Source organism: Eublepharis macularius, chromosome 11, assembly GCF_028583425.1.
Source record: "Eublepharis macularius isolate TG4126 chromosome 11, MPM_Emac_v1.0, whole genome shotgun sequence".
In the NCBI taxonomy this organism is placed as follows: domain Eukaryota; kingdom Metazoa; phylum Chordata; class Lepidosauria; order Squamata; family Eublepharidae; genus Eublepharis; species Eublepharis macularius.
In genome coordinates this window covers 53,272,908-53,293,622 of record NC_072800.1, presented here as the reverse complement: position 1 = coordinate 53,293,622, position 20,715 = coordinate 53,272,908, and the positions used below count along the sequence as shown (strand labels likewise).

The 20,715-nt window shown below is 45.8% G+C and overlaps 2 protein-coding genes across 2 annotated transcripts in view; both read left to right on the top strand.

Annotated features, from left to right (window-relative positions):
- The window catches only part of HDAC9 (histone deacetylase 9), a 572,443-nt gene that overhangs the window by 181,671 nt on the left and 370,057 nt on the right, over positions 1-20,715 (top strand). The window lies entirely within an intron of this gene.
- On the top strand, positions 3,938-6,511 carry LOC129337218 (uncharacterized). Its single transcript, XM_054990744.1, has 2 exons — positions 3,938-6,214; positions 6,373-6,511. The coding sequence occupies exon 1, from the start codon at positions 4,802-4,804 to the stop codon at positions 6,188-6,190; it is 1,389 nt and encodes a 462-aa protein (XP_054846719.1). The 5' UTR covers positions 3,938-4,801; the 3' UTR covers positions 6,191-6,214; positions 6,373-6,511.

Here is a 20,715-nt window from a genome sequence, read left to right as displayed (position 1 = left end):
GAAAGGCGAACAGCGCAGGTGGCCTCCCAGCCTCCCGCGCTGCTTTTTGCCTTTCCTTTGTGCTCACCCCCTTCCCCCTCCCTCCCCTGGGTTGCTGCTCCGTGGTTGGAAGGAAGCCTGCTAATCAAGGAAAGCTGGGCTTCCATTCGTGTTTCGAGGGCGACAGAAGGAGGACAAACACAGCTCATTTCCCTGACTCCGTTGCCCCGGGAATAAATTACTAGTGCCAGAGTGTCTGCAATTCCAAACAGAAACTGACCCATCCGATAAAGTCCCGAACAAGCAAACTCCCGACCGCTGGATCGGTTGCCATGGACAGAACTGATTAGCTGAGTCACGATGGCGAAAATGCCAAAATCGGGGTTTTTTTGAAATCGCAATTCAGATCGTGCCCATCTCTAGTACTGATCTCTGGAGATCAATTGTAATTCTAGGACCCACCTGGAGATTGGCAGTCCCCTACGTGAGTGAAGATTCAAAGAACGTTATGGATCCAGATCTCCTTGTCTACATGACATCATACCCTGCCATCACTGTACTGTCTGGCTGTTGGAATAGAAAGCAGAAGAAATGGCATGGCGGCAGCAGGGAGTGCTGTCCATGCAGCCAGTAAGTGAGGCAAAACCTTTGCTCCTGTTTGTGTACAGGGCTTCAGAGCAGCAGGAGGGGACATTTCTGCTCAGCATTAATGAATTCTCTCATTATTACATTAGAACTACAGGCCCAGTTTCATTCAGTGTTTCTTAAATGTCAATAAGATTAAAATAAGCCAAGTGTAAATGAGATTGTTTCAGCTGTTGCTGATTTATGTAGAAGAATGTGTGGGTGATGTGTATCTCTTTATTCATAACACATGCAAAAATGGTCACATGGGTTTTCCTGGAAAAGCATTTTTTTCTTTCTTTCTTGTCAAGAGAGGTTAGTTTGGCAAGACAGTTCATCTACGGTCTTCCTGTGCAGTCCCACATGGGGACTGCGCACGCGCAGGCCTGCCGATACCGGAGATTTTAATAGCTAAACACCACCAGGGGGCGCTCCCGCCTCTCAGCGCGCATGCGCGGCCGCTTTCCCGCCGAAACGGACCTTAAGAGGCGGAGCGCCCCTCACGTACCCTCAGTTTCTCTTTCGCCGCCGATCGTTGAGGTTTACAGCTTTCTTCGTTCGCGATGTCTGAGAAGGCCTTGTTTAAGCGTTGCGAGACCTGCAATCGTAAGATGACAAGGTCGGATGGCCATTCCATTTGTTTATATTGCCTTGGGGAAACTCACAACACTCAGGCGTGCAAGCATTGCCGCGCGTTTACCTCAAAGGCCAGGGCGGAACGGACGGATCGTTTGCATGCCTTTCTCTGGCAGCGTGCGATGTCAGTCGAGGACCCTCCACCGAAGTCTTCGTCTGCTCCGTCTGCGTCCTCTCGTCCTCCTGTACCTTCGGGTTCCAAGACTCCTCGTTCTCAGCCGTCTCCGAGTCGCTCGGAGTCGAGGTCCGAGAGGATCCCTTCGGGTCGGAGTTTGTCGGAACCGACCGCTTCGGTTCCGAGACATCTAGCAAGTCGACCTCCTTCGATCTCGTCGGCTGTCTCGGCTTCACCTGCTCGTGGCGCCCATAGAAGTTCGACTCCGTCGGTTCCGAGGTCGACTCCGCCAACTCAGACCACCTCTACGGTTCCGATGACTTCGGATCCTTCTGTGCGATCGAAGGCCGTTCCTGAAAAGAAAAAGAAGAAGCATAAGCATTCCAGTAAGCATGATAAGGCAGTGTTGGAAGGCTTACTCACCTCTTCCCCGTCGGTTCCGGTCGACTCCGCTCCTGTCCAAGTGGAGCAGCAGGCAGAGGCGAGTGATCGTCCGCAGTCCAAGACTCCTCCGGACCGGGTGGCTCAGGAGGACGATGTCATTCTCCTCGAGAAGCCTCTTACCCCTTCCGGTCGGGCTCGATCGGCCTCGTACGAATCGGACTCTATTCAGTCGGCTCGGAGTCGACGGAGTCGGTCTGCCCGTCGCTCTAGCTGTCGGACCCCACGGTCCTATCGGAGCCGATCCAGGGAGAGTCGACGTCGAGATGATCCTGTCCCTCGTTACTTTAGTAGGGAGAGTTCATACTACTCGGACCGGCATTATAGAGGTGCTTCGTTGTCTCCCTCATTTCGAGTCGGTTCCGATGTTGGCTATGACCCGTCCCGCCTCCCGTCGGATCGGGTCTCTCCACGACCCCGGGCCCGTTACAGTGTTTCTCCTCTGTCGGAGTCACCTGAAAAGGAGATTGGGCCATCTGATGAGGCCTCGCCCACTGATGATTTTCGGGCCTACAACGAGTTGCTCCAAAGAATGGCGAAAGCCCTGGACCTTGAAGTGACTTCCACTGAATCTAAATTTACTGATAAGATATTGCAACATATCTATTCGGGTTCTACTCCCTTGATTGCCTTTCCCCTTATTGAGGGGTTTGCTGATCTATGGAAGAAGCTGCAGTCTCGACCTGCGTCTGCTACCGCCACTAATCGAAAAGTGGAGAGCTTGTACAGAACCAAGGACGATGCTCATCCGTTCCTGGCCGTTCACCCTCCTCCATCCTCACTTGTCACCGAGGAGATGCAAGCTCGGCCTCGCCAGGGCTCGCTATCGGCTCCAACTGACAAGGATAGTAGAAAGATCGATGCCTTGGGTAGGAAGTTGTATACTTCGGCTACGTTTGGCATCAAAGTGGCGAATTATGCCGCTATGATGGCGGCTTATCAGCTGTTTTTATGGAAGAAGGTGGCGTCTTTTCTTCCTAAGCTTCCCGAAGATCAGCGCACTCTGCTTCGGGTCATTCAGGGGGAGGCTGTTCGTCTATCCAGACACCAAATTAATGTTGGGAGAAGTATGGCTGACACTGCGTCTCGATCACTTCTCTCCTCGGTGGTACTGCGCAGGTACGCATGGCTTCGCACGACCGCCCTGCCAGTTGAGACAAGGAACAGGGTTGAGGACCTGCCGTTCGAGGGCACCACTCTGTTTTCAGAGAAAACTGACGAGTTCCTCTCTAAGAAGAGGACTGACCGTTTGACAGCCCGCTCGTATGGGGTTCTACACCAGCCGTCGCAGCAGCCTTCTCGCCCATACTATCGCTCCTTCCAGCGTGGCAGACAACACCGCTATCAGCCCTATCAAGGGTATGCTTACCAGCAGCGCAGGAGCTACCAGAGCCCACAATCTGCCTTTCCCAGACGAAGGCAGGGCCAACGTCCCAAGCCTGGTTCCCAACAGCATCAGGCCAAGGACCAGGACCAATTGCATAAGCAATTCTGACAATCACAGGGACCTGACCCCACATTTGGGGACAGGCTTAATGCTTTTTTGGATGCCTGGTGTTCAATTTGTTCCGATGTTTGGGTTTTGTCTATTATCCAGTTTGGTTATAAAGTTGAATTTCTTGGTTTACCTTACCTACGTCTCCCTGTGTTTTCTTCTGACCCCCCTCGTTCAGAGATCCTGGGAGAGCTCTCAGCCCTATTGCAGAAAGGGGCTATAGAGGAGATTCCGGTTGCTTCAGCTGGTTTGGGGTTCTATTCCAACCTGTTTTTAGTGGAGAAGAAGGATGGTGGGCTTCGGCCTATCCTGGATCTTAGGGGTTTGAATAAATTTATACGAGTTCGTAAATTCAAAATGGTTACTTTACAGATGGTTTTGACCTTGTTGCCCCAACAGTCGTGGTTTGCAGTCCTGGATCTGAAGGATGCGTATTTTCATATTTCAATTTTCCCTGAACACAGGAAGTTTTTACGTTTTGTCTATGGGCAACGTGTCTTTCAATACAATGTTTTACCCTTTGGGTTGGCCACTGCACCTAGGGTGTTCACCAAGTGTGTGGCAGTAGTGGTGGCTCATTTACGCCTCCAGGGCTGCCAGATCTTTCCTTATCTGGATGACTGGCTCTTGGTTGGTCATTCTGCTGACTCTGTGTCCAATCAGGTGTATCTCACCTTAAATTTATGTTTACGCCTGGGTCTTTTTGTTAATCAGAAGAAGTCCAAGTTGACCCCGGTGCGCTCCATCCAATTTATTGGAGTGGTTTTGGATGGTGTTCGGGATGCAGGCTTCTTGCCTTCAGAGCGTGCTGCAAAAATTAAGAGGCTTATTTCGACCCTTCAGAGGTGTCGTTTCCAATCTGTTCGCTTTATCCAGACCCTTTTGGGTTGCATGGCTTCTACTACGGCTGTGGTTCCGCTGGCCAGGTTATTTATGCGACCCTTCCAATTGTGGTTCAATTCAGTATTCTCACCGGCCCGTGATTCTCAAAATAGGAGACTTTCCGTCCCTAGGGGGGTGCTGTCCTCCCTGGAGTGGTGGCTGGATGATGCTAATTTATTTAAAGGGATGGAGTTTGGTTTTCACCAAACTCATCTGTCAGTTACTTCCGATGCTTCCCTTTTCGGTTGGGGGGCTCACTGTGCTGGCCTTTATGCCCATGGGTTATGGTCTGAATCTGAACGTGAGGAACATATTAATGTTCTTGAGTTACGGGCAATTTTATATGCATTGATCTCCTTTACAGATGTCGTGCGGAACAAGTCCGTTCAGGTCCTGACCGACAACACGACGGCGATGTTTTACATCAACAAGCAAGGTGGCACGGCGTCTGTGGCTCTCTGCACAGAGGCGATGAGACTCTGGAAGTGGGCCATAGATCATGCTGTCTGGCTGCATGCAGTTCACATCCCGGGGGTGCAGAATTCCATGGCGGACCACCTGAGCAGGCTCCACAGGGAAAACTACGAGTGGTCCCTCCAGGACAAGTATCTCGCCCCTATCTTCTCGGAATGGGGGACTCCAGAGTTGGACCTGTTTGCGACTGTGGAAAATCGCAAGGTCCTAGCTTATTGTTCCAGAGGAGGAGTAGGCCCAGAATCAAGTGGGGACGCGTTTCAGTTAAGTTGGTCAGGTCCCCTGTGTTATGCCTTCCCTCCGTTCCCGCTTCTGGCACGGGTCCTCAGCAAGATCCAGAGGGACAGAGCGTCCGTCATCCTGGTGACCCCGTATTGGCCGAGGCAACCATGGTTTCACTCCCTTCTGAGTCTACAGACTCAATCGATCCGTCTCCCGGTGGTTCCCGATCTCCTGACCTGCGGGGGGGTTCTTCACCACGACATCAGGAGACTCAAACTCACAGCGTGGTTGATCAGGCCGGGGCTGCCTTCTCCGAGGCTGTGACTAATGTTCTCTTAAATGCTAGACGTTTGTCTACCAGGCAGTCTTATGCCCTTAAGTGGGACAAATTTTCTGTGTGGTGTAGTCGCAGGGGTTTGGATCCTTTTGAGTCCACCCTTTCTGAGATTTTGGACTTTTTGTGGGAGGTAAAACAGGAGGGTTTGGCCAACTCCTCAGTCAAGGTTTATCTGGCAGCCATCTCTGCTTTTCACCCTCCAGTGGATAGAAAGTCTGTTTTTTCCCACTATTCTGCCAAATTATTTTTGAGGGGATTGAATAATTTGTTTCCCCCTGTGCGGGCTTTGGTCCCTCAGTGGTCGTTGCCCCTGGTTCTGACTCGTTTGATGTCTAAGCCGTTTGAACCCTTGGCTTCCTGTCCACTTCGTTTTTTGTCCATGAAAGTGGCCTTTTTGGTTGCGGCTACTTCAGCCAGGAGGGTTGGGGAGCTAGCAGCGTTATCTTGCGAGCCCCCTTATTTGAAATTTCACCCTGAGAAGGTCGTTCTTCGTACAAAGGTTGAGTTTTTACCTAAAGTAGTATCCCGTTTTCATTTATCTCAGGAATTGGTTCTGCCGGTTTTCTTTCCGACTCCGGCTTCTGAGGCAGAGGCGGCCCTTCATTCTTTGGATGTTCGCAGGGCCATTTTATTTTATTTAGATAGGGTAAAACCATTTAGGATTGACTCTAATTTGTTTATTTGTTTTGCTGGACCGAAGAAGGGTAACCGGGCTTCGGCTCAGACTATCTCTAGATGGGTGGTCCAGGCTATACTGACCTGTTATTCTGCTGCTAACTTACCTTGTCCTTTGCAAGTGCATGCCCACTCCACCAGGTCCCAGGCGTCGTCAGCGGCTCTCTTCAGAGGTGTTCCACTCCAGGACATCTGCAGGGCGGCGACGTGGGCCTCGGCGGATACCTTTGTGAAGCATTATGCGCTGGACATCCTAGATAGAAAGGAGACAGCGGTGGGCACAGCAGTTCTGCACTCCATCTTTGAGTGATGCTTTGGCGTCACCTCCACCCAGGTATTTAGCTTTGGAATCTTCCCATGTGGGACTGCACAGGAAGACCGTAGATGAAAAACAGGTTTTACTTACCATAACTGTTGTTCATCTAGGTCTTCCGTGCAGGCACACATGCCCTCCCTCCTTCCCCGCTAACTCTCTTGGTACTTACCTTGCAGGGGGCGGCGAAAGAGGAACTGAGGGTATGTGAGGGGCGCTCCGCCTCTTAAGGTCCGTTTCGGCGGGAAAGCGGCCGCGCATGCGCGCTGAGAGGCGGGAGCGCCCCCTGGTGGTGTTTAGCTATTAAAATCTCCGGTATCGGCAGGCCTGCGCGTGTGCAGTCCCCATGTGTGCCTGCACGGAAGACCTAGATGAACAACAGTTATGGTAAGTAAAACCTGTTTTTTTACGGGTAAAACTGCCACCTTTCAATCTCTAAATGTGCATAGGTGGAATGTATTTATAAGAGATTCTTTGTTACCAGGGCTCATTTCAAGGGGGAATACGCCGGAACACAGTTCCGGCAGTTCCCCAAAGAAGTCACATATCAGGTGGCCCCACCCACCTGACTCTTGGCCATTAGGGGCCTGTTTCAGCCTGAATTGGGGCCAAACGGCCCAGATCGGGCCTCTGACAGGTGGTGGATTACTCTTCCACTCAGCAGGGGCCCGATCCTAACCATTTGGGGCCCCTTTTCAGCCATTTTCAGCCCCTTTTTACCATTTTGGGCCCAATTTTGACCCCAAATGGCCAGGATCAGGTCCAAAACAGCCAGGATAGGTGATGTCAGGGAGTGTGGCATATGCAAATCAATTATGCTAATGACACACTTCCAGTGATGTCAAGGGGTGTGGCATATGCTAACGAGTTATGCTAATGAGTTCCTCCAGCTCTTTTTCTATGAAATGACCCCTGCTTGTTACCCTGATTCTTCCTTCCCTTTCTCTCATCCACTTCGAAATTTAGATTGTAAATTTCTCAGGATAGTGCTCTCCCCCACCGCATTTTATCTTTTAAAACACCCTGTACATTAATGTTGCTAGGTAAGTTAATAATAAATCATCGACATGTAAATATAAGTAAATGTAAAGGGGATTTTTTTTGGCCTTAATCTGGAAAAAGAGCAAATTTATATGAGAATCATTTGTTAAATCTCTAAGCTGACAGATACCATGAGCCATTTCATGTTCAAATATCCAAAAGGCATTTATTATAATTCCATTGGTACAGAGGCAACTCAGCTTTCCCCAGGACTGTAGGGAGATTTCATTTAGAACAGGAAAAGATAATTATGCTATTCTGCACAATGATATTTCTGGTCCAGGCAATTTAATAAGGATAAAGGAAAACCACTGAAAAATACAGCAGAGAGTTACAAAATCTGATAGGCTGGAGGATAAAGCATGTGCGTGGGGATTAAGGGAGCTCTATTTATAAAAAGAGAAAGCCAGCGGTTGGGAAGAAAGCATAATCATCTACTATAAATAGCTCTAAGGTAGCAATATAAATGAAGGGTAGGAATACTGGCTTTCAAAAGGCAGTGTGAGCAGGAGGGTTGACCTGAAGCTGGCTATTAGGACTCTCCCCTAATGATAGTAAGAACAAGAAAAAAAATGTGACACCGCTCGCTTGAAGTCATGATTTAGCATGGAGTTTGGTGCACTAAGCCCTGTTGAGTTCAAAAAGACTTAAATGTACATAGTTGCATACAGAATGGCACACACCTATCTGTTTGATACTGGCTTTGTTTACATGGGCATAAAAAGAACTGTCATGCAGACTCCAGCCTGACTACTGTGCAAAGCATGCAGTCACTACTTCTGGCACCCATGTGCACGAATATATGGTAGGGGAACTCCAGCAGCAGGTAACATGGTAAGAGTTGGCCTGCTTTCCACAGGATGGATGCTTCTGTGGTGTCTCAGAAGTGCCTGGTACTGTGTTGTTTTGTTATAGCTGTGCGGATCTTCAGGATCAAGACAGATTACAGAGGAAGTGTCATCTGAGCTTTCAATGCACTCCACCTTAGGTCCTGTCGGAGCAGCGTGGGAGGAGAGCCCTTGGTGCAGTCCAAGGTGCTTGAGTGGTCCCAATGCCCGAGCAATAGGAGTTGATGAGAATTTACACCCACAGAACAAAGAAGATTCATGTTAGATTTTGGAATTATCATCTTTGGATATCTAAATAAATATTTATCTGGCCTACTAAAGAATTATCAAACAAATCATATTCAGGCCATAGTGATTTGCAAGTGTGGCATATTGTTTGGCTTAGGATCTGTCTTCAAATCTGGCTTCATCTACAAGGTTTATTCCGAGACCTTGGGTAAATCATTCTCTCTCACCCCACTGAGCTCCTTGAAAGAAACAGAGGATAAAAGTGGTTAGACTCATTTATTCTTCACAAATTCTCTCACAAACTTTCACATTTATTTTACATTTCACATTTATTTCACATGCAAAGCTGAACAGCAAATGTACACCTCCACTTGGTCAGATTTCACAGGACTAAAGATGGACATGAATCGAATTACGACTCAAAATTCGTGATGAATCAGCCGATTTGTTCTGTGGGGAAACCGTGTTTCATGGGTGCCACGTTTTCGACGAACTTGATGACTTTTTTTGCCGCTTCATCCACATCGTTGCCTGTTAGGGAAGCCAGACACCCTGGTGTCATTCAATTGATTCCTCAGGCAATGGAGGCCAGTCCGTTGGTTGCCCCCAATCATAGCCCACAAGCCTTGTTTGGCAGCTGTCCCTGCCAACTGGGGAGCTCTCATTGTGCCCCATCCAGCAGAGCAGCAGGGGAAGTGTGGTGATTAATCTCTTAGGCAACTGAGTGGGTGAACCTAACCGTAGCCATGGGAATACCAATCTCTTCCCCCCAAACCCTGATTGGCAGGCCTGTCTTCCAACCAGAGCACTCCTGTTTTGCTCTATGTCAGCATTTTATATAAAAGCCAAAGGTCAGTGCCTCATGGTTTCATTTTTCAGCAAGCAGGGAGAGTGGGAGGACCTGTAGCTGGAACTTGGATTGAGAGAGAGTGAATTTGGGAGCTTTGGCCTAAATTTGGTGCTTTCCAATTTTCTTTTCTTCTCCCAGTGGGAGGAGGAGTGTTTGGGAAGGGGTGCCTTTTCCCCTTCACCCCCACCTCACCCCAGTCTCAGGCCTCTGCCTGGAACTTAGGCCTAGCTTTATTGAGGCCTCTCTTTTTGTTTCGCTTTGCTTGTCTTTGTTTCTTGCTCTGCTATTTTGAGGGCCTCACTCTTGCTGGTTTCTTTTTTCTTTTTTGGTTGTTTCCCCCCCACACCGAAGGGCTCAAACTCTCACTCTTCTATTTTCTCTCCTGGATTTTGAGCACTTTGCTGGTGTTGCCTGCACTTATTTTCTGCCCTCCTTTTGCACATTCGGCTTCTGTTCTGTGCATCTGTCCTGCCTGGGCTGGTGTCTGTGCGGTGCTTCTGGGGCTCAACACCCACCCCATTCTCAGGGCAGCCCCTTCCTCATTTTCCTCTGTTCTCTCTCCTCCAGTGCACTTGTCTGGTGCAGCTTTCTTTCTTTTACTGACTCCAACTGCAGATCTGCCCAGGGGGGCTGTGGAGGAGGCAGAAGACGTCTCTCTTCTGCTGCCAGGAGTGGACCTTGGAAAACTTTTTGCAGAGGATGAGGGCAGGTCTGAGGATGAATGGCGGAGGTTTGTAGAATCAGCCAGTTTCTCTACAATCCTAAATCCAGGGACTGTCCCTGCCTGCATACCCCTCACTTCCTCTTCTCATTAAAGCTCCACACTGCGGAAGTTAGTCCTTCATTCTCCTCCTGACTCACCAAGTCCCAGTCCTCATTTCACTCAATGTCCCCAACCCGGAGGAGGGCATCCTCTGCCACGGCCAACAGGTGTGTTTGGTTGGTGGCCTGCGCTCTTCAGTGAGGGGGCATCGGTATGTTTCAATGGTGTGCTGTGGGAGGTGATGGCCACCCCTTGCTGTACTGGTATCAGTTGGCGAGTGTTCCCTGCTGATCTCTTTGGGGAGATTTAGCTTGCGCCGGCACTGCCACGTCCAACGAGTGGGTGTTTCTGGTGCCCTGTAATCCTCAACGTGAGGAATAGGCATTAAATCTGCTGCATTCCCCTGCCACTCCCATATGGGGAACTTTGTCTTACCCTCTGTAACTGTTGGGGGGAGGGGAGCCACAGACAAAACACATTGGATGGACATAGAGCCTGCATCCATCCATAGACTGCCTCCCCAGCCCACAAGGAGGGGGCAGCTGCCAACCAAACACATGCGTCAGGTGTGGTGGGCGCCCCTTGGGTGCAAGGGGAGTGATGTGGCTAACAAGGGCAGTCCTGTCCGTAGACTGCCTCCCCAGCCCGCGAGGAGGGAACGGCTACCAACCAAACACACATCCTGTGTGGTGGTCGCCTCTTGAGTGCATAGGGGATGGTGTGGGGTCCTGTCCATAGACTGCCTCCCCACCCCATGAGGAGGGGGCAGCCACCGACAGAACCCATGAGTCTGGCGTGATGGGCGCCCCTTGGTTGCAAGGGTGGTAGTGCAGGTAACGAGGGGGTGGTCATGTCTGTAGACTGCCTCCCCAGCCCTCAAGGAGGGGGCAGCCACCAACCAAATACACGTCTGGTGTGGTGGCTGCCCCTTGGGTGCAAGGGGGTGGTGTGGGGAGCGAGGGGCTGGTCCTGTCTGTAGACCACCTCCCCGTCCCACAAGGAGGGGGCAGCCACCAACAGAACCCATGGGTCAGGCATGGTGGGCACACCTTTGGCACAAGGGAGGGTGTGGGTAACAAGAGGGCAGTCCTGTCTATAGATAACCTCCTCAGCCTGTGAGGAGGGGGTGGCCACCAATGAAACACACACATCCAGCATGGTGGCTGCCCCTTGGGTACAAGGGAGAGTGGTGTGGGCCACCCCTGGGGCCATGGATCCCCGGGGGAATGAGGGGGGCCATTCTGTCCATTGACTGTCTCCCCAGCCCGCGAACAGGGGGCGGTTGCCAACAGAAACTATGCCTAGGGGTCCATCAGTCCAGTAACTGTTGTGTGCTGCAGTGCAGTCAAAGGAGCCATCGGTGGAGGTGCTGGCTATGGGCGGTCTATAACTTCAAGATGCATATTGCGACCCTTGCAAAACTTCGAGGATGGCTGAAGGAGAGCCTTCTGAAGACTCCATGCAAGTATGGTATTTGTAAGGGGCCAGGATCTGATGAACCATGAGCCAAACGAACCGGTTCGTGAAAATGGGAATTTTGTGGAAATTCATAGTTTGTGGTTTGTCAAATGGGACAAATCACGAAGTTTGGGGTTTTGGGGTGGTTCGTGCCCATCTCTACACAGGACTAAAGGGAGCATAGTTTTCAAAATCCAGTTATCCAAGACACTGCATGGTACATATCAATGTTTAATGCTTATTGCATTTTGAATGAACCAGCATGCTTTCCTATTGTTTTACTGCCAATAGGCAATTCTGTCTGTAAAAATCTGCATCATTTTTGTTTACTCTTTCCATGCTGATGATTGACAGTAACCTTGTTGTATGTAAGCTCAAACTTTATTCCTATTCTCATTATTCTTTTTTTCTGACATTTCTTCTCCATAGTTGCAAAATCAATTATAATGTGGTTTGAATGTATGGCTATTGTGGAAAGGATTTTACTCACATGGGACATAGTCAGAGTCCATTGATATTGTTTAGGTAATATGCTTCATAAAATACAAACATGATAGCTAATCAATTTTTAAGTGATTCCATAAGTGGGCTAGTAAAATAAATGTCCCCACTTTCCATTTTTGCTTAGGTTTCAGTTCCAGTGCAGGATCTTCCTATTTTGAAGTCGCCATTTGTTGCCAAATTGCTAACTCAGTATATTGCAGTCTAATTATCTTTAATGTTTGGAAGATGTGTTGTTCAGAATAAACAAAACAACCATGCTTTAGATATCATTATCCAAATCAAACAGGTTGAATGTGCATTTGGGTCTAATCGTTGCCTATGAAATGCAAGCCTGAGGTATTCTATAGCAAGTTGCTGTGCTTATGGTAATTGGCCACAGTGTGATAGCTCATATAATTTGTTTACACGTGATTCAGTGTAGATGATTAAAAATCTCAGTACATGCCAGCTCAGAAGTGCAGCTAAAGAAACTTTGCAAATAGCAACACTTAGGTTAGTACTGTTGCAGATCACAGTTTCCTTCAGAGGCATTTGAAGAGAGCTATGGGGGTTCTGGGACGCTTAATTTCTCTGACATTTTTTACATTTGCATTTGGTTCACCTATTTGATATACCTAGATTATTTTCTTTAATTTCTATTGCAGATATCCCAGTTTGGTCTGAGCAAAGATTTTTCCTTTCTGTTCTGTGTCTAGCAATGCACTGCCCATTGGATGTATGGAATATTCCATTGAAAGGAATGAGCAGTCCCTGCGCATGATAAACTCTGAGGGCACAAAGCCTTTGGATTAGAGCCCTTATGAGTGCAAAGAGATATTTAAATTAACATCAGTATATAGTGGGACTGAAAATAAAGTAATTATTATGTTATATATTATATATAAGCACCTAGGAAGAACCCTGATAGATTAGACTGATGGTCCAACTAGTCTAGCATCTTGTTTCACATGGAAGCCCTGATGTGACCTCTGAATAGTAGCAATTGGTGGACCTGTCCTCCATGAATTTATCCGGCCCCCTTTAAAAGCCAACTATTCTTGTGGCCATCACTACCTCCAGCTGGAAGGAAGTATTTCATTTTGTCTGTCCTGTACCTATTCCCTATCTACTTCATTGGTTGCCCCTGTATTCTAATATTATGGGACACGTAGAAAAAGCTCTCTTCCTTCACTTTCTCTGCTGTGTACATAATACTATAAATCTCTATCACGGTCCCCTAAGTCGCCTTTTTTCCTAAACTGAAAGGTCTCAGCCTTTCCTTGTAGGCTTGATAATCTTGGCTGTCTTCTTTTGTACTTTTCCCACCTCAGCAAATGCTTTTTGAGATACGTCAAGCAGAAATGTACACAGTATTCCAAATTCTAACACAGACAAAATGTATATTACGCTTCTAAAAAGTCACTTGTGGGTTCCCCATGTTTTCAGGGGCAGGGGGATTTTAAGATCAGTTTCATAATATGAATGATCAAGATGGATAGCTGTATTTGTCTGTAGTAGTAGAAAAAAGCAAGAGTCCAGTAGCACCTATAAGACTAACAAAATTTGTGGTAGGGTATGAGCTTTCGTCTGTCGCACTCAAGGACACCTATACATATATTTTCTAGTTGATGCAAATATTTGGAAACATGCCACCTGCAAAGTATTAAAAACATGGATACATGCTAGGTTTGCAGACAAACTAATCTCCACATTTACACACTTAGCTGGTTCTGAGACTGTCTGTTTGTTAACTTGGTTGAAATGCATCTAATTAAACATGCCCCTTTCAAATAAACCAATTAGACATGGTTGAAATGGAAAAATAATGTCATTGAGATATTTTCCCCATGAAATGGTATGATGGTTAAAAATTCATAAAATGTGTATTTACTGTCATTGCTTGCAAATTGTGTGAAATTATCACTTTTTGATCATGCTGGAGGGATTGAAGTGTACTTTTGTTAAAAACAAAAACAGACTATCATTTGTGGGAGGAAGGTGAGAAATTTATCGAGAAGAATTTTTTATTTGTCAGTTTCTCTGTTGCAGTATTTGGGTGTTCCAAAATACTGTGTCTGATGCTTGCAAACTGAAAGTAAGTGGCATAGATTGAAGCTCTACTACTGCTGTGTCTCAGAGTGATGGTTTAGCTGGAGATAAACGATAGTGCAGTGCTAAACTCTGGGTCTAGTGCAAGCAGTTGCAGAGGTTTCCTCCCTTACTGAGCTGAATCCAGTTCAGGTGTCTCCCATTTCTTTATTTGAATTTCTTGGACAGGTTACCTGGATATTGTTGTTTGTCACCTTTATTGGAGTGGTTCCTGAACCTAATATCTGTAAACTACCTTTTCTCCTGTTCCTGTTGACTCCCAGTGGCTAAGGAGGAACTTTGGAGGAGGGGTTAACACCCAATGACATCTGGTGACAGTAATCATGAAGAAGGCAAAGCAGATTATAATGTATAGAAACCATTATGTGGCCTTTTAAAATAAGAAGTTTTTCACATTTGCTTGAAGCGTTTATCCCTATACTCACCAAAGATGCCGATAGCATCTCAGTGGATGGGAAAGATATTTTTGCAGATTCTCTGGGAGGCATTTGTATTCTTTACTTTCCATGAGCTTTTGGACTGACAATATTTTGAGATGGGTTGGGGGGAGACTAAGCCTTGACTCACAACACAGAATGTTGAAGAGTTTTCTGTGAAATATGTTTGCTAGTCTGTGGCTATTCTATAGTGTTGCCTTTTAAATTTCTTAACCCCTGGCCACAGAACAATGGTCAGAAGATGTGTATCCTTTACACAGCCACAGGAGCAAATACGTTTGCCACTTCCCTTCTAATAGGGCTAGGTTCTGGCGACTGATACACAGACACCTCTGTATGGTTGGAATGGCCACAACTTTATTGATTACAGCAGATGGGAGCATTGGCCAGGCATATGGGCATGGATCCTCCATTGGCATCGACAGGCCCACATGCTGTTCGATGCGTAACACTCCAGTCCAATGCTGGTCTCTGCTCCAGCCCAATGCTGGTCCTCATGGGATGGCAAGCCATGTTCCACCACCAGCCATGCTGGTCAGGCCTTGCCTCCCTTTTCCGCAGGGGTAAGCAGCCTGGCTGCTGCACTCACCCAATTGAGGATCTGGCCCAATGCCTCAAAACTGCCAAACTCTTAAAGTTGTGACAGGCCCACGACCGCCCAGGTTGAGCTGTGGGTGAGCGGGAAAATCATCTTGCTCCTGCCAAAGCATCGCTGAAATGGCGCCAACCATGTTATGCCCCCTTTGGAAGAGGCCTCCAGATGTTCATCCTCTTCTGCCTCTGTCCACGCCTCCACTTCTGCCTAGCCCTCGGCGGAAGCACAGCCCCCACTCTAAGCCTGTGAGCTTCCTTTCTCATCCAGCACTGTTGTCCAGAGAAACAGCTTCAAGTCCTATTAACATCTAGGTCTCACCAGTTTAGGGAACATGATTTAGCCCAGCACTGTGACATTTTCATAGATTCTTTGATTTTTAAAATCTTTTTGGACTTGGATGTCAGTTTGGATGCAGAACAGATGTCAGAGAAGTTGGGGGCATTGTTTGTTATAATTATACAAATAGCTTCAGATTACTTTCCCTAAAAGATATTAGCAGTATTTAGGTGATTATGAAGGCCAGTACCTGCAAAATGGACCCTTATCCTTCTGGGCTTGTAAAATCATACCATGATAAATTCAGGATACTTTTTTCAAAATAATAAATTCATCATTGGTGGAAAGAATGTTGCCTAGAACATAGGAGGAGTCTATAGGAAAACAATTGCTGAAAACTCTTTTCCTGCCAAGAAAGGATATGATAAATTATAGACCTGAGTCAAATCATTTTTGAGCTAGGTCACTGAATAGATGACAGATCAACTTCAAGTCTATCTTCCCTTAACCTGTTTCTGTTGGATGATATCTGTTTACAAATGGATGAAGCAATCCTTCAAGATTAATCCCTTTCAATCTGCAGACTTTGATGGAGCACATCATTCATTTTTTTAATACCTGTTCCTTTTATTTTAACACAAATTTTTACAAAGTAAACTTCCTGGTATTGTTATACAGGTTTCCTTTTTCCTTACCCTCCCCTCCCTCCCTTCCCTCCCCTAATCTTCTTCTGTCATTGCTTCAGCCGTGGGCACAAGGTCCAACGTTTCCAGTTAATATCCTTCTTGGCTTCTTCCTCCATGATCCAGTCAAAATAAGGTGACCACTTCTTATTAATCGAACTCTTCTTTTCCTCCCAGGTCTTCTCTTCAGTAAATAAAGCCACAATATCTGATTGTACAAATTCAAAGAGATAATTGTTCCAATTCTCCATAGTCCATTTGTTCTCATTTTTCCATCCCAATACTATCACAGCTTTCCCGGCTAATACCATAGCTTTGAGAACCTCTTGATATTTACTCTCTATTTTCTCAGTCTTTAGGGTACCCAGTGTCATTAGATTGTTGTCTATTGGTATTGATACCCCTGTCTTATCTTTTATCCTATCCAATACTTTCTTCCAAAATGTCTGCACTCTAGCGCATTCCCACCACATATGCGAATACCAGCCTTTAGCCTGGTTACAGTGCCAACAGTTCGAACTCATCCCCTGTACCATATTGGCTAATTGGGCTGGTGTCCTGTACCATTTCGTGAAATATTTCAGCTCCATTTCTCTAAACTTATCCATTTTAATCTTTTTCACCCTTGCCATTAATTTTTTTAAAATTATTTCTGAGGTCAGCCCTTCTCTATGCCATTTCTCCTGAAGACTTTTAATTATTGAGTCCTCGTTGGTGGTCATTATTTTATATATCTTACCAACTAGCCCTTTACTTGTCTTCCTCTTCTCTTTATACAATACTTCTGCAATCTCCTCCAAGCACCTTCCCCCCTTTTGCTGTTGCTTTCTTATTACACTATATAATCCCGTCAGTTTCAACCAATATTGTTTTCCTATTGTCTCTATTATCGTTTGCAGGGGTTTAAGTTGACCTCCTTCATCATACATGTCCCTTACTCTAGTAAAGCCTTTTTCTTTAAGTACTTCCCACCAATGCAGGTCATTAGCTTCCTCATATATACTTTCTATTGGTGCCCAATCGGAAGGTTTACTTAACCAAATCAGTTGCCATTTCTTCAAAACCTTCAGTACCGTTTTCCTAGGCCCCCTTGCTTTGACATATGATGGAGCACATCATTCAATCTTACTGAGGTATTTGGAAAAGGTGTTTGGTCTCATACACAGTTTTCCAATAGTTTCATATTTTTTGTCCAGGAGGACACACAAATTTCTTGTTGGGAATGTTGACTCATCTGTTTTGTGGTCTGGAATATGGACTCTCTCATGTCTCGGTGTTCTCACTGATGTTTTTCAATATTTATATCAAGCTAATTAATGAGTTCCACCAGAGCTTTGAAGTACACTGATGACAACAAGTTATATTGATCATGAAGCCTCTAAAAGCAGCTGTCTTGGTCTTGAACTAATACCTTGAGGCAGTAGTCCTAATAGCTGAAGGAGGTCAAGCACACTGAAATATCCTGCTCCTCGCCCTGCAGCAACAGGAGCAATATAGGAGGGAAAGTGCTGTTGTAGTGCCACTGTGACATCACTCGGTCACGATACTGCTCTAGCAATCCTACAAATCTCTATGGTAAAACCACAGAAATGTGGGAAATTGCTAGAGCGTTGTGACACAGCTATGATGACATTTATGGTTACATTTCCATTTCAATTATGCATCTGAAAGTGACGTCATGGCAGTGCACTCTATTAATGCCACCCCTCACTTCCCAGCAATTGCCAGCTGAGTGCTGGCACCCTGCGGCTGGATTGCTATAACATGTTGTATGTATGTTGTCTTTGAAACTAACTCAGAAATTTCAACTAGTGCAGTCTGCTGCAGCCCTTCTTGTGGGACAGAGCTACTCTGTACAAATTATATCAGCCTTGAAGGAACTACACAGATTACTGTCAGTTTCCAGGTAAAATTTAAGTTGCTGTTTTTGACATTTAAAGCCCTTCTCAGCCCAGAGCCTCGAGGAATAGATTGTCCTGTATACACTATGCAACAGCTGTGTTCCTCTTCTAATGCCAGAATTATTGCCCAGTACTTGGCAATAGTCTTCCATTTATTTGATATTTTTGTTCCTGGCCAAATGGAGAAGGTGGACCATTTACAAAATGGAACTGAGACCAGTCAGTAGGAGACAGATTCATCCACACCCCTCCTCCCAAGCTGAATTGTTCACCACCTTGTTAGGACTGACCTGGTGCTGATTCCATCTCCAACTGAGTGAGACACTCTAGGATTTCCATCTAGAACTGGATGGCCCAGTGAAACTATCTAGAAATCCTATCCAGCAGCAAAAGAACTAAAGGAAAGAGCTGATTAAATTGTGCTCTTGTAATAGGAAAACAAATGAGACGTGACATTTTTGCTTCAAGGTCCACTGTTGCTGAAAAGTTGCTGAAAAGTAGTGATTCTGTGTTTTTTTCCACAGCCCTTAGAAGACCTGAAAGCTGTCATGCCACTGCTAATTTGTTGTTATATTTCTTGACATAGGAGTTTTCTCTTTTTTATTTTTGAGTATTGAACTTCATTTTAAACATTTTGTTTTAATGTGTCCTTGACTCTTGAGGGCAATGGTATCTGTTCCAAAGCAGTATTGTATGCTTTGCCATTTACAACATGAGAACATATAACAGCTTAACCAGCTGTGAGAAATCAAAGTCAGTGGAGTAAACACTGTTACTTATATTGTCGAAGGCTTTCACGGCCGGAGAACGATGGTTGTTGTGGGTTTTCCGGGCTGTATTGTCTTTTGGTGCTACACCTCTGAAGATGCCAGCCACAGCTGCTGGCGAAACGTCAGGAACTACAATGCCAAGACCACGGCAATACAGCCCGGAAAACCCACAACAACCACTGTTACTTATAATTACCTGAAGAAAAAACATTAAAAACAACCTGGCACAGCTAAATGGAAGTACCACAGTGCGGCCTACTCTGTCAAGGAAGTTCTGATGATACAGAATGAGATGGTAGAATTCTGGAGAGTATCACTGCAGGCTGTAGGTGGGGGTTGCATTTGCAAAGGCTTGTCCATGTTTTTTTTAAAAAAACACCCTCAATGCATGTAGCAAGCTAGCGCATCACAGTCCTTACCCTATTTTATCTTTTACATGGAAACATTTCCAAACACCATTCAAGACCTGTAGACTTGAGTTCAAAAATTTGCCATTTATTTCTGTGTATTGTATAACTGATGGTCTGTTTAAATATGAGGCTGGTAAGGAAAGAGCTTCCCTGTGTGTCTTTGCATCTCATTTATCCAACTCTGCTGCAGCCCATGCAAATAGGGACATTTGCTTAGTTAGCAGTATGTTGGCATAGTACCTACAAAGGCTATGAACCTCTGCTGTGCAAATTAAGCAGGCCTAGCGGGTTTGTGGGGGTTGCGTCAGACTTTTAAATGGGACAGTGGAGCCGTGAAAACTCACACATAGAAACTCTTTATGCCACCAGCATCACATTTAAATTAGGCCTGACTTAGTTACTCTGGATAATCAGAAATTAAATCTTCAAGTAAAATGATAATGGCTTGTTATTTTAGCAAAATTCTTGTGACACCTCACAGACTAACAAATTTATTCCAATGTAAGCATTTGTGAATCAGAGTGTACTAGGTCAGATGAAGTGGCCTGTGTGATTAACAAAAGCTTCTGCCACAATAAATTCTTTGGGTGCAGTAGACTCTATACTCTGGAATTTCATGCTAATGAAAGCTTTAAAGTTACTAAATGGTTGACCTTTATGGTGGAATGACCAAATGTGAATCCATACAAGTAATGGTATTACACCATGACCTTAGATCTGGGTACAAAGAATTGGTGGGTTTTGAGCAATCAGAGTAGCAAACATCCAGGCTCATAGCTAAAACTCCTGACATGTCTTGCACAATATATATTTTAGAATTCAGAAGCGTAACATGATGATACATCTCAGTTCGCCACAAAATAAAACAAAACAATCAGATTTCACGATGTCCCTGAAACTGGTTGACTTTGGCCCTCTGCAACCAACATTACATGTATTGAAATCAATATACATACATCAATATACATAGAAGAGGAGCAGTCGGGAACATACTTGGTCTCCACAAGATGGACGCCTCTTGAGCATGGAGTGTATGCCCATAAGCTTTCTCCTTGTGATCAGGAACATTTGAAAAAGCAGCATTATTTCCAGTCATTGGGTTTGTTAATATATTCTGTGTTTGTGAGCTGGTGATTGCACATGGGTGAAGCTGGCTTGCTTTTGACTTCTCTACTCTGCGCACATTGATTTCAGTAGATGCAATATTATGCTTCTAGCATAGTCCAGCCCTTCCTTTAATGCCCAGAAGTCAGGGTGGCTCATCAAGCTCTTTATTGACTTCTCTGCAATGTACCAGTGAAGTCTGTCCCTTGTAACAGTGTCTTTGCCTGCCGTAGGAGTGTTGAGCATGGTAGGACTTGACAACCTGATAGCCCTCCAGATTGAATGATTGCTTGTAGTGCTGATGGCTATTTATTATTCTTAAAATAGTCAGGAAAAAGGCAGTTATGGCTTTTGTAATAGAGACATGGGACATGGTATCCATATAATTCTCAACATCCTCTATGAATAGATAGCAGCTAGCGTGGGGGCATCTTGCAGGGAACTGAGCCGAATAGCAGTATTATGCTTTATGTAAGAAGATAGCTTATAAAGCTTGATCTCTGCTTTGCTGCATTGACATATCTGGAGCTCAAAATAAAAGTGGAGTTTCCTGCTTTAGCTATAGC

Bases quoted from the DNA above. Each gene is read 5' to 3' on its own strand.
- LOC129337218 (XM_054990744.1), top strand. From the start codon at position 4,802: ATGGGGGACTCCAGAGTTGGACCTGTTTGCGACTGTGGAAAATCGCAA.